The 14383-nt window shown below is 47.4% G+C and overlaps 1 protein-coding gene across 8 annotated transcripts in view; it reads left to right on the forward strand.

The window, feature by feature from the left end:
* Positions 1 to 14383, forward strand: part of PTPRT (protein tyrosine phosphatase receptor type T) — a gene marked incomplete at both ends in the record, with an annotated part of 1058076 nt that overhangs the window by 351829 nt on the left and 691864 nt on the right. For all 8 annotated transcript variants that reach the window (XM_080814111.1, XM_080814118.1, XM_080814112.1 and 5 more), the window contains 2 exons: positions 4185 to 4266; positions 13245 to 13360. In XM_080814111.1, the coding sequence (XP_080670237.1) occupies positions 4185 to 4266; positions 13245 to 13360 (198 nt within the window). The remainder of the gene's footprint in view (positions 1 to 4184; positions 4267 to 13244; positions 13361 to 14383) is intronic.

The following is a 14383-nucleotide window of genomic DNA, read 5'->3' on the forward strand; positions in this document are numbered from 1 at the left end:
AGACCTATACAGTTTGTTCTTTGAGAGACTTTTTGAAGTTAATCTTTAATCTATAATCTGACATTTGAGTTAAATAATATATGTTTAGTAAAGGCATTTTTATTCATATTCATTATTATTCATGTCATCTTATTATTCATATATTTGTAAGATACAAGCACATACTTCTATCTCTTTTTTTCTATTTGGCACGAGTCTAAGACATGAGTTGAAGTTTTCAAATTTTGTTTTTATTTCTCTTCATTTTCTCTTTTTAAATCTATTAACTCATGTATTTAAAGAATGATATTTTAATCTACTTAATGGGTTTTTTTCCCAGTTTAAATTATACTTTGACACTTTTACCCTTATTTTTAAACAACTGTTTTCTGTTTATTTGCATTTTCCCATTATGCATTTGTTCAGCTTGTTATTTTTAAGTTAACTGGATCATTTTGTTAGTTTATCTTGTAGTATACAATTAGATTTTGTTTATTTAGACAGTCTGAGACCTTTTCTCTATTTTAACCCATTTATATTTATTGTCACAACAGAAATGTTTTTTTCTTTTGTCATTTTTTATTACACAGTTTGAATGCTTTCATGTTTTTAAATGTGTTTTCTGTGTTCTATTTTATTTTTTCCCCTATGGCCTTTGATTTTGTTTTCCTTTCAGTTATTGAAAATGTAAGTAGTTACTTAATTTTTTTATAGTAAGGTCTTTGGTTGACTTACTTCTTTACAGGCTGTAGCATTTATCCTTTATTTAGCCTCAATTTCTGCCGACTTTCCCCCACTCCCTACACATTTTTGTTTCTGTGTCTCTGAAGGACCCTGTTAACTTTAGTAAACCCATTTTCCAGAGTGGTTGTCATACTAGAGTCGGTTGCTGTATGTTTAGTGTAACCGTCATTCCCAAGTAATTTTATACAATCCTTAGGCAGCCATGTGTGGCTTTAATGATAGATCTTACCACCCAAATATGTTGCCTCTTGGCAACCATCACCACCCTCTCTACCAGGTCCCTGCTCTCTCATTATAGCTGTTTGAGCTCTGGGCCCCACTGAGAACACTGGCCTCTAAATCCATTAACCTGGAGTGACCACATGGGCCACAAAAAGTTTCCATTTGAAGGTTTTCCTCTTGGTCTCATCATCCGTCTTACATTCTGTCCACAGGCTTGAAGTGAGGAGTGAAAGATAGGAGAGAGAAGGGTTCGTTGTATAGGCTGTCAAGGTTAGAGATGAAGAGCAATGGAGATTTGAACCAGAGCTGTTGGACTGGAATTGAACTGGCTTTGACTTACAAAATAGTTGCTTCATATGGTTCAACTTAGTAGCAAAAATGGAAAGACATGGTCAGATTTAGAAATACTAAGTCAGAAGCAAAAAGAAAATGAGAAGCAAGGCAGAAGGAGAAGCCCCAGTAGATGCCCAAATCGCAGTCTTCAGTGACTGGACAGGTCATAGGGTAACCCACTGAGGCCCCTATTTAGGAAGGATAATGGGGCTGTAGGGGAGACAACTTGATAGGGACACTGTTTAGATCTGTTGCATACAGATTGTGTTTGAGGCATCTGTGTATAATATCTGCATGAAATGCAGATCTCTTAGTTGGGTGAGATTACTGTTCAGTGAAAATTATGGAGTAGTGCTGGACTTGGGGATTGTCAGTGAACTGCCAGTCATTGGAGGAAGAGTGTGCTCAGTAAAAACATGAATAGAGGAACCTCATATTTGAGGGGTAAATTTAGGAGGACAAGTGCTTACAAAGAAACCTATGGTAGTATAGTTCCAGATCTGTGAGAAAAACCATGAGAGTGAAGTGTCACGAGCCTAAACAAGAGTGATCCAGAAAGGGAGAAGCTACAAACATTGATAATTATAGAAAAATGGTCAAGTATTAATAATAATTATTAGCAAACATTGAGGACCTACCATGTGCCATATGTTGTTAGGTAGGTATTCACTCTAATCTGAAAAATTATCCAAGGAAGTGGGCACTGTAATTACAGATGAGGAAACTGAGGCACAGAGCAGTAAGATAACTTGCCCAGAGTCACGTGGTAGTGAGTGGTGTAGCCAGGACCGGAACCCAGGCATTCTGATCCACAGCCCAAACACGACACTGTCTTCCTTCTTAAGATAAGGATTGAAAACTATCCTTTAGCAACTATGAAGTTACTGGTATTTGCCATGAGAGCAGTTCTGGGGGAAGTGTTGGGGACAAAGTCCAGATGATAGTGTTGGGGGCGGGGTGGGGGTGAGTTTTGCAATGGGAAGTAAGGGAGTGTTGAGAGTGAGTGTAGATAAAACCGTTGAGAATACCACATGTGATTGAAACACAGCTAGACTGTGCCAGAGCAGAACCTGCTGCCCAAGGTTAGCTTTTAAAGAATAAGAGAAGCCCCAGCATTTACATGTGCCAAAATCAAGGATAAAAGAGTTCAGAGACACAGGTAAAGAGACAGAATCAGGAAGGACCAAGAAGCTGGAACATGCAGCAGAGGTGGGGAGGGTCAAGCATGGGCATGCCTTGAGAGGAGGCAATGGTTGGTGTTTGGTAATTCGAGGTGTCCTCTAACCTCTGATCGATGGGCAAGAAGTTAGAACTCAGCCCATCTCCTGTCCCTTTACCTGTTGAAGATGTGCTGTGGGTGTCTGCTGGGACTGGGTGGGTGATATTGAAGCAGAGTATATGTGTGAGGCACGGAAGTAGAGAAGGCAGGTTTGCGATAGACTTGTCAAAGTTGGAATGAGGGGGTGAAAGAATTGGGGCTTTGAGATCAATGGGAATGGTTAGCCATCATGACAGGGCGACCCTGGGCTTGCTGAGAATACAGGAGATCTGGGCCATCACATAGACTCTGGGAAGCATGAAATCCAGGGTACAACATGAGCAGCGGGAGCAGGTTTAAAAGGAGTGAGGGGCAGGAGGCTGTGTCAGAATACCCGTGGATGAAACTTCTGGTTTCTGGAGTGGACAAGGATGTGAATGTCGCTGAGGCTGGTTGGGAGATAAAGACCATGGAATTAGGGAGGTCAAGGGCATTGGTCAAGGTGTCTATATAGGTAGTCACATCTCCTAGGCAAAGTTAGACAATGGGTGGCAAGGAAAGCTGTTAACTGAGTTTTAAAAGCTCTGCTGAAGGGGCGCCTGGGTGGCTCAATGGGTTAAGCCTCTGCCTTCGGCTCGGGTCGTGATCCCAGGGTCCTGGGATCAAGCTCCACATCGGGCTCTCTGCTCAGCGGGGAGCCTGCTTCCCTCTCTCTCTCTGCCTGCCTCTCTGCCTACTTGTAATCTCTGTCTGTGGAAAAAATAAATAAAATCTTTAAAAAAAAAAAAAAGCTCTGCTGAATTACACTGTTTGGGTGAGAGTCAGAATGGAGAATTCAAAGAACTTGTTGCCTTTGGATTCCTGGATACCAACATTTGAACATGGGGCTTATCTTCAAGAGGTGTTATTAAGAAATTCAGATGGGAGAGAGAGACAAACCAAGAAACAGACTCTTAACTACAGAGAACTAACTGTTTGGGGGTAGGAGGGAATGGGACCAGAGCAGTGAGGGGGGTTGGGGGGCACAAGACAAATAGGGGCTGGGGGTCGAGGAGTGACCTTGCTGTGATGAGCACTGGGTGTGGTGTGGAAGTGTTGAATCACTATGTTGTACATCTGAAACTACTATAACCCTGAATGTTAACTGTATTAGAATTAAAATTAAAGAAATTTAGATGGACTATATTCCTGGGGGTTGTAGAATCAAGTCAGGGTAAACCCTCCTCAGCTTCTGGTAGCTTCCAAGGTAAGCTCCTCTGTCACACGTCATAAGAAATTTGGGGTATTAGGAAGGAATTCTCCTCTGTGCTTCACTTGAAACAACAATGAAAAAGGTGTAGATCGGGGTTTCAAGCCATGTTGGGTTGTTTTTCTGCATTCAAGCGTTATTTCTGAAATCCATTAAAAATGTTCCATGTGGCTGACTCTTGTTTTGCTGGGCATTCGATTGTGGCTTTCTTTTTTTTTTTTTTTTAAACTTTGTTTTGAAAATCCGAGTCCGTTGCCAGGGCAGCGTACAAGGCTCATAGAAGACCTCTCTGGGAGGTTCTGGTGGGAAGCTGAAACACAGACAGTTTGGAGGCTGGGCAGCTTCCTGGGATGCCTACAACCACTTCTGTGAAATTGACTCCCGCCCTGTGTGTTACAGGTGATATTTGAATCCGTCTCTCTGAAGGGTCATCCGGGGTACATCGCGGTGGACGAGATCCGGGTCCTTGCGCATCCATGCAGTAAGTCTGTTTCCTCCTCCTCACTCAGCCTCGCTCCATGCCAGACCCGGGAGCTTGGAGCCTGCAGTCCCCCCTATTCAGTCAGCTTACAACCATCTCTGGCGCTCGCTCTCTCTCTCTCTCTTTTAATCCTTCAGAAATGCTTACATACTCAATGCAATCAGTCCTGAATAAATTCGTAATTTCGCTGGCCTGTTCAACAGGCAGCACCTCCAGGAATTTGCAGAGAGTGGCAAAACGTCTTCGTTTGAATCTCTCTCCGTCATTAAGGGAGTCTGAAGTCCTGATTGTTTATTAGTGGGATTCAGACCACTGAAGTGGAAGAATTAGAGGGCTTTGGATAGAATCTTGTGCAATTGTCTTTAAAAAAAGAACACCACCAAAACATGGAGCAAATTAGTACACTGTTCACTCACAGGGAAAAGTACCCCAAAGCTATTAATTCTTTAAAAGTCATTTTAAATACACTCATCAGCCCTGCGTAGGCGTCAGGAGAGATTTCTCATAGCGGTTAGTACTTATGGTCCAGGGTCAAGAGTCCTGGAAGCCTTACCGCTCCTTCGTGCCCATCTAGTCTCTCTCTTGAAGTTCTCTGTCTTTGCTGTGTTTAGTCTCAGATGCGTCAACATGTTTGTGCAAGGACATATGGTTTGCAGTTTCACGAAATCCCAGAGAGGCGTTGGATGGCATCTTATCTAGTGACATTTGGTTGGGGGGGGACTATAGTCAAAGGGATATATGCATGGGACGATGGCAGCCCAGGGCTAGCTGGGTTTCCAGCCCCCTTATTTATTAGAATTCTGCATATTGGAGAGTCTCACTAATTTCTTGGCAGCCGGGAGGTTCTGGGTAACTCCTATAGGGGGCTTGCCCTACTCCCTCCTTGTAGCCATGAGTCATGCTATTGTCTGGGTGCTGTTTGCTGTTTCTGCAAGAAGTGCTATGCCCCTTGTGGTTTGAGGCCTTCCAGTCCTTTCATTTGGGGGCTCTTCTCATATCAGCCCCACCCATGTTGTTTTAACTGAAATGACACTTTCTACTTCCGCTGCAGTGAATTTGTTAGAACCTTGAACATTACTTCCTTCCCCGGCACTAGAAAGCCATTGTTTGACTCGTTGCTTAGAGCACCTCTCTGTAGGAATTTGGGGCAAGTTCCAAGGGGTTTTGGCAAGACAGTGTTTGGGATCATTGTGTTTTGTGTCTATGCATGGGAACCCTTCTTCCCAGAAAACCAGCCAGCTTCTCAGAAATGTTGAGATCCTACCAGAATCTTCATTGCTCTGGCGTAAGGTTCCTACCCTCTGGGTTACTTGCTGAATCTTTGGGATTTCCTTAGGTGGGTCTGTCCATGTAGTCATGCCTGCTGAACCAGACCTCATGTGAAGAGGTTCCCAGAAATCCGTCCCTGGCCATGCGGTGGGAATTTTCACCTCTTTCATAAGGCTCAGACTGATTCCTGTTCCTTGCTCCAACCTCATCTCTGCCTTAACTCCAAGCACTGTTACCCTAACTCCATGCACCATTTATATAGCAGAAATGCAGGTAACCCCACTCACCCGGATAAAGCCATCCCCTCCGTGGCCTTCTGGGAATCAGCATCAGCTGCCCGTTAAAGAGTGATCTTTGATCTCCACCTGCACAAATGCACGAGGTCATGTTTGTCCTCCTCGTGGTCTGCTTAACTCCAAATGCTCAGCTTTGCCCAGCTCCCAGTTTTGAGGTCATCTCCGGGAGGTGGGGTTCAGCTTCCCTAGGCCCTGCACCCATCCCATTCTCGCCGGGGATGCTCCCCTCTGCAGCACCCACCTGCAGCCCTGTTTCTTACTGTCTGCTTGGTTTGTTCTAGTAAGTGATTTTTGACCCTTCCCAGGGGAATCTGGCCCGGCTTTCTTGTCTGGGATCCCAGATCTCTCCACTCAGAGTGGGAATTTTCACCTCTGTCCTAAGGCCCAACTGATAACCTCTCCCCTCTTCCAACCTCAACTCCACCTTAACTCCAAGCACTGGTTTGCCACAGAAGCCAAATACTTCCTTCTCTTGGAGAAGTCTGGACGGGAAAGGGTTCCCTGGAGGGTGTTTGGATGCCTTTCCACCCCGAAGCCTCATGCTCCCTGCCACCCCAGCTTGGAATCCACCCCTCCTCACTGGGGCTGCTCCTGAATTTAGGATTCTCCTGGCAGCCTTGCAGTCTGCCTGCTGGAGAGTGCGGAATGCATGGTTATGGCCGAGAGCCAGTTCGCCAGCAAATGGTCCGTAGGGTACAACTCAGAAGGACGTGACTCTGGCTGCGTTCCTGGATAATGGGAGCACAATGTCAAGCGTACCCTCGATTCTTGGGCAGCTTGGGCTTAAACTTCCCAGAAAGCAGAACATGAGGACCCTGTCATAGTGGCTGGGATTGGAAAAATTCCATTGACGAATACGTACAAATCCTGGCAGTACGTGTCGTCCAAGGGGGTCTGTCCACGCGGCTCCTGAGTCACGGGGAGGGGAGCGGGGCTTCACCAAGGCCCCTTGTCGGGTTGGGCGCTCCGTGCACATCCACTCTAGCTCTTTGTTCCTACTTTCTTTCAACAGGTAAGTCATGGTACATTAGCTCTGTGTCAGGAACTGGCACTGGACACAGGGTGGGGGGTACTTCAGTCGTCAAGCTGGTTAGATCCTTGTCTCTATGGTGTTAACTTAGCCGAGCGACAGAGGGAGGAAAGCTGCTCACTAAGTAATATTAAGTAGTAACATACAATTTCAGATGGTGATATCATGGTGGAGAGAATAAGTGTGAGTGGCTGGGGTTGGGGAGTGCTCCTTAGGCAGAGAGGGCAGGGGAAAAGTCTGGGCACCTGTGGACTGAGCTGACACCTGAGTCCCTTGTGCTCTGATCTAGGGAGGGGGACAGGCCAGGCAGAGGAAGCAGCAGGTGCAGAGGCACTGCCGTGGGAATTCACCGGTGTTGTGCGAGTAGCCAGAGTGTACGGGGCACAGGGCAAAAGGGCCCGAGCTAAAGTTGGGGAGGGAGGCTGAGGCTGGATGACACAGGGGCCGAGTGCCTTGATGAGGTTAGACTTTAATGGAAGCGCAAGGAGGCACCCCTGGAGGGACTTGGCCTAGGATTGATTTGATCTAGTTTAAGTGTTTAGAAGACCACTGTGGCTGCTCTGTAGAGAATGAGTTGAAGGGGAACAGAGGAGTCAGGAGACCGATCAGGAAGAAAGTTCTGGAGTCATGGAAGAGGTAGGTGGTGGTGGCCTGGACCGGCTGGTGGAGAGATGTCCGTTCATCGTTCTGCATGTGTTTACTGAGTGTGTACTCCAGGACAGGCACGATTCTGGGCTTATGGGAGTAAGACACATTCATTCTCTGTCTTCATAGGCTTCCATTGAGGTGGAAGATGCTGGAAATGAAACAGGTAATTATATGATATATAACAGAGGGTAAATTGGTTTGCTAAGGCTGCCATACAAAATACTATAGGCTGGGTGGGCTGAAACAGCAGAAATTTATTTGCCCACAGTTCTATAGGTAGAATTCGAGGGTGAAGAGGGCATGGTTGGTTTTTCCTGAGGCCTCTGTCCTTTGCTTGTGGGTGGCTGCCTTCTTGCTCTGTCCTCACATGGGCTTTGCTCTGTTCTCCTGATAGGTCTCTGTACATGTGCTCCTGAAATGTCTCTGTGTGTCCAAATCATCTTCTTCGGACACCAGGTAGAGTGGATTAAGGTCCACCTAAAAGCCCTATCTCCAAATACAGTTGCACTCTGCAGTGTTGATCAGTAGGGCTTTAATATATGAATATTTTGGGGGCGGGGACACAGTGTACCCCATAGCAGACAGACAGCCAGCAGTGTTGTGCAGAAACAAAGCACAGAGATGGAGAGAGGTGGGCAGATGAGAGAGAGATTTAGGACATAGGGTCAGCTGGTCCTATTTGATGGATGAGTTTTCGGAGTCAGAGGCGTCAAAAACTGCACTCCCCTGGATTTTTGGCTCGGGCCCCTGGCTGGTGCGGGCGGGGCTGGTGTATGTCTCTGGAGCCCGAGTGATGCCCTCGAGCGGGCGGACTGTGCGTGCATCCTGGGGCACTCGGGGAACGTGAGTCGTGCATGCTGCTAGCGGTTTCTGTGCTGTCCTCTGCAGTGACGGTACCTTATGCCCTCCAAAGCCTTCATATGAATGCATTTATGACTTCACTCATAGGTGTTAAAAATTTAACTATATTGAGAAACATGCATTCTCCCCAGGCTTTGTAATTCTCCACTTCTGTCCTCCAAAACATTTTTCCTATTAACATCAGGTCAGCACTTATCAATAAGCGATTCCGCTGAATATTTCAGAAGTTGCGGGGCCGGTGGGGAGGGGGGCAGTTAGTGCCTGATTTGCAGCTGTATCCTCCATCGGTTTGGGCTGAAGTTACGACTTCTCATGATTGCCTTGCAGCTTCCAAAACACCGACCAACAGACAGGCGTAATACTCAAAGGAAATTATTTTCTCTTACAAGCCGAATGCTCTCGTCTGTATTTTATAGCGCATTTAACATTTTTGTGGGATTCTAAAAGTATTTGAGCCATAGTCGCCCCTCTGCTGTCATTCTCCATGTCAGCTGTGAGCAGGGACGCTGCAGCTGTAATCACACACGAGAAAGGTTGGCACGATTTTCCACCGGGTCTCCAAGTTTCTAGCTCCCACGCTGACTTGTAGAATTTTTAAAACCTTTTTTCTTTTTCCCCTATCACAACCTTGCAGGGCCATGTCCCCGAGCTCACTGAGCGTCTCCAGCACGTTTCTAATGTAGGTACTGTGCTTTCTCCTCAACTGCGTGGCTTCCTACTGAGCGCTAAAGGTTTAAAGAGCGAGATAAAGGGCACGATATTGTGTCTTCAGATGCAAAACTGACATCGGCAGGAGTTTAAATGTCACCAACATCAAGGCATTTTGCCCCAAATGCACAGCTGGTTTGCTGTTAGCCATATTCAGCGGGATCCCACTTTGGGGGTGCTGGGTCTCCGTGGGGAGTGAGGGTGGAATGTTTAGAACCACAAGCTAGAGGCCGGGCTGGGCCCCAAGGTCAGCTGTATTTGGCCTCAGGTTGGCAAGAGGAAGCTGGCGGGATAAATTCTTTCCCCGAGCTGTAGATGCTGGAGGAAAACCACAGGTGAGAGAACAGAGGGCTCAGAAGTGGACTTGAGTGTGTGTGTGTGTGTGTGTGTGTGTGTGTGTGTGTGTGTCTAGAGAGGGTCAGAGAGGCCAGGAGCTCAAAGAAGTGGCCTGAACAGGTCGCCAACACAAGGAGGCTCCCCAGTTGTGTCCTGACGTGGGGACAAGGCCAGGGCTCCAAGAGCAGACCCAAGAGTAAGGGCATACAGACAGAGGGCTGGGCAAGACGAGGGTGCTCTGGGTAAGTTCTTGTGTTGGGAACCTTGAGCTAGGGCTAGCAGTCACGTGATCCCCAGCGTGCTGTCTGCAAGGGTGGGGGCATCCCTGGATTTATGGAGCCAGGCGAGGCAGGACGGGCCAGTGGGAATTGTTCTAGATGACTTATATAGGAGCTAACAGAAGACCGTATGTGAGAAGAGCTTGCTTGCAGATGTGTTTGGTTAAGCCTCCATGGCGTTGTAATGGAATTTAGTCAAGACTTCAGAATGAGAGATTTCACATAAAATCGGATTTCTTACTTGGGTTGAAAAATTGGACGATGGGCTGCCCTGAGCAAAGTACTCTGGAGTGGCCTTCTCTGCTGGATCTGAGTAACAGCTGTCCCTTTCAAGGGGCCATGGGGTCTTTATCCATTTCTCTTCAGGCCCTACCACCCCTTAGTGCTGCCTCAGTGCTGAGGCTGGTGTCAGATGCCAGTTGTCACTGTCGTGCAGTGTTGCTGTTCTTTTTTTTTTTTTTTTTTAAGATTTTATTTATTTATTTCACAGAGATCACAAGTAGGCAGAGAGGCAGGCAGAGAGAGAGTGGGAAGCAGGCTCCCTGCTGAGCAGAGAGCCCAATGTGGGGCCCAATCTGAGGACCCTGGGATCATGACCTGAGCCGAAGGCAGAGGCTTTAACCCACTGAGTCACCCAGGAGCCCCCAGTGTTGCTGTTCTTACAGAGAGAAATCTTTTACTATTTTTTAAAAGATTTTATTTATTTATTTGAGAGAGGGAGAAAGAGAGTGAGAGAAAGAACGAGCAAGGGGGAGGGACAGAGGGAGAGGGAGAAGCAGACTCCTTGCTGAGCATGAAGCCCGACTCGGGGCTCGATCCCAGGACCCTGAGATCATGACCTGAGCCAAAAGCAGATGCTTATTAACCCACTGAGCCACCCAGATGCCCCAAAACCTCTATTTTATGCGAATCTCTATCAAAAGTGGGAATGTGAATGATAGAGCAAGGAGGTGGGGTTTTGTTTTTGTTTTGTTTTCTAACTGAGCCAGTTTATTCATTTATAAAAATGGCTCCTGTGGGTGCACGGGTTCAGCCTCGCTGCTGTAAACCATCCACGTTTCACCAGAATATTAACTCCGGGGGCCATTAAGCCTCTAAATTCTCTACCCCTGAACCCAGAAGGGAGGGAGGAGGAGGCGCCGGAGATGAAAGAGTCCAGACAAAGGTCTGCTGCTGAGAGCCGGGAATTGGAAGCGAGCAGGGGACATTGATCCGGAGAAGATCCATTTCTCATTGCACAAGTCCCAGAGGTTAAACTGTTTGCCCAGTGTCCCCAAGGGTAAGGACAGACGTCCCTTTGTGAAACCCAGCACAAAGCCTCCCAACCCTGGAGCTAAGACTGTCCTCTCTCCCTGCACGGGGTGGATGTTCCCTCCCTTTTAAACCTGGGGTATAAAGGGGCTTACAGTGTTTCCTCTTAGTCCTACTTGAATGGACTTGAACTGATAGTTCCAAAAATAACTTTATGAAATTATACAGGAAAGCCAAAAGGAAGCAATTTCAGACAATCAAAGCAGCATGACGTTGGTCAGGTTGACCAGATGCCGGAATCTTCAGTGCGGAGAGCCCCACGAGGAGAGGTCTCCCTCCCCCTGCACCTTGGCTGCTTGACACCACTTTAGCTGTGGGGTCCTGAAGGTAGCACGAGGGGGTCCCCGAGCTGCTGTCCTTGGTTTAAGAGCCTGAGCAGAAGGTGCGCTTTCACACAGCAAGTCTGCCTGATCACGCCAGAGGTTTGGGTTTGGCTGAACTCTGTATGTCATGACGCACGTTGGTAGAAAACGTCGTTCAGAGTATGAAGGCCATGGGGACAGATGGCTCGGAAGGGGATGACTCGTGATTAAATACTTGGGAGCCATGAGAGGAGCCTCGAGTGAGCCCAGCCTGGCCTGCAAGCCCTTTCTCTCCATCCTGAGGTCCACGTGACACCACTGACCTCCCATTACCCAGGAAGCCGGCGAATGTGCGATTTAAATGTTGACTTTTGGGCTAAAATTTGGACTGAATCTTGTTTGCCTCTTACTAATGCCATGTAGCTTTGGGCAAATGAAACTCGTTGAGCCTTGGCTTCTGCCTCTCTGAAAGGGGACTAGGCATATTGTCTGCTTTACAGGGACCTTATGAAGTTAAACGAGATAAAACTTGTAAAGCATTTGTCACAGGGCCTGACATTGTTAGAGCTTTAGATAAATGACATTATTGCCATTAGTTGTCTCTCTGGGTATTGGACTCTCTCTGAAAAGATGGCCAGAGGCCCTTGTTGAACCTTCTTGATCTTCTTAACAACTGTTCATTTGGTCTCATCGTGGGGTAGCGGCTGTCTGGTTCATCCTTGATTTGGTTGATGTGCTACGGGATCCTTGGCACTTTTGTGCCTCAGTGAAGAAATTCTTCCTTCTAGACATGGGTTAGCAACCCACACCTCTTTGGTGAGCTCGACATGGCGAGACTCTGACTCCACAAAAAGGAAAGAGATGAACCTGTTACCCCACTTAGAACAGTTTCTTTCTGGGATGATTGCTCAGACCCTGTGAGTTTCATTTATTTGAAAGTCCCTTGTCCTGTTAATGCCAAGTCCCCAGAGCCAATGTCCCCCGTCCCTCTTTGGGAGATACTGTGCCGTAGAGTTCAGAGTGTGGACTCTAAATGCTGCTTGACTTGTCTGTGCCTCAGTTCCCTCACTGGAGGGCAGAGATGATCCCGCCACCAGCTGTGTTGGGTTCAGTGAGTGAGTGTGTGTGGACCGCGCACAGAGAGTCCTGTGCGAGTGACAGCTCCTGGTTTTCTCCTCCACCTCTTCTCCCCTCTGTGCCCTGCCCTCCTTCTCATCTTCCTCAATCAGTGTCATCGCCGAGCCCAGGTGTGTGGGTCTCAGGCTCTCAGGTGCTTTGTTTCAGCGTCCCTCTCTCTGCTCTCTCAGGCCGGAGGGAGGACTTCTCTCTGGTGTAACCTCCCCACGTCCCGCCTTTAATTTTCCCTTCCAAACATGCCAGTATTTTTTTTTTTTTTAAGATTTTATTTATTTGAGAGAGGTAGAGAACGAGCAGGGGCAGAGACAGAGGCAGAGGGAGAAGCAGGCTCCCCGCAGAGCCCCCGACAAGGGGCTTGATCCCAGGACCCAGGATGCTTAACCGACTGAGCCACTTAGGCAGTCCCTCTAAACATGCCAGTATTATCCAGACGCTAAAAAGAGGGATTTTTGAGGCTCCGAAAGACCTGGTTCATGTCTTAGGTCCCTCACTTTCTGGCTCTCTGACTGTGCTGAACTATGGAAGTCCTCAGAGCCTTCCTTTTCTGATCTGTGAAATGGGGATACTACCCATTGCATGCATATTGCTGGGGTTTAAGTGCGGCCATCACACAAAGCTCTTAGAATGAGCAGAGCCTGGCTCACAGGAAGTGGGCAAGCAGCCGAAGCTTTGCTGCCCCAGGCGGCTTCCCCGCTATGGATTTCCCCCTGCCCAGTGCTCGTCCTGAGCTGCCGTCCACCCGTGGGGAAGTGGTGCAGGCTGTTGAATTCAGTCCTCATGTGCCATTTGGTTTCTCTCCTAGGAAAAGCACCTCACTTTCTGCGGCTCCAAAATGTCGAGGTGAACGTGGGGCAGAATGCCACGTTTCAGTGCATCGCTGGTGGCAAGTGGTCTCAGCATGACAAACTTTGGCTCCAGGTAAGGATGGGAGCGGCCCCTGCTGCTCACACCTGCCCATCCATTGGTAAAGAAAGAAAGTGTGTGCTGGGATGAAGGGCTTGGTGTGGGTAAGGAGAGGGAATAGTTCTGTTGTACCCCTGCTCCTTGGGTGATACCCTACATCCATGATCTTGTTGGATCTTCACTCTTATTGTGTTTTGTAGGCATCAGGATACCCATTTTACAGATGGAGAAACTAAGACCACACACATAAAAGTGCCAGAACTAGAATTTGTAACTGTGCCCTTTCCAAGCTGCCTTCTAACGAACTTGGTCCTTTAAGGCCAGACTCTCAGGGCGAAGGCAAAACTTAATACTTTAGATTCTGGGTTTGTGGAATCATGAAAACTTCACCAAAGGGACCTTAACTACTTAGTGGTCCACGAGATTCCTGTCTGACAGGTCATGCTTCTCCCCAGCATCCTGGTAAAGTCTGGTAAAATGCCTCTTTGCTAGAATACTTCACTACAGCAGCAAAGCCATGTGGTCTTTGGCTGAAAGAGTCTCTCAGGAAAGTCAGGAAGATGTTCCGAGTTTGAATGTGTTCTGCTCTTAGTTCTGCTCCTGGTCTCAGTTTCAAATCAAGAGAGGAAAAGAGAGGATCCCTTCCAGTGGAGGTGGGGGAAAAGAGGGGACACGGAATTAGACACAAGTTGTTGCAGCATCGGATGCAACATGGATGCTGACTTAGAAATCCCAGGGGCTAGGACAGCACAGAGGGTCGAACTGTGCCATTCACTGAGTAGACAGATGTGGCTCTTGAATGTATTTTGGTTTTGTTCTTTATTTTACACAAATTTATTGAGGTTTAACTGAGATACAGTATTTTAAATGGTACTTTAATACCTTTTCATGTGTGGGTATTTGTGAAACTGTGGTCACAGTCAAGGTACCAGACGTATCCATCTCCCTCAGACACGTCCTCGTTCCCATTCGAAATCCCTTCTTTCTGCTCTCTACTCCCATCTGTCCCCAGGTGATCACTGATCTGTGTTCTGTCAT

The sequence above is a fragment of the Martes martes genome, assembly GCF_963455335.1.
Source record: "Martes martes genome assembly, chromosome: 9".
NCBI lineage: Eukaryota > Metazoa > Chordata > Mammalia > Carnivora > Mustelidae > Martes > Martes martes.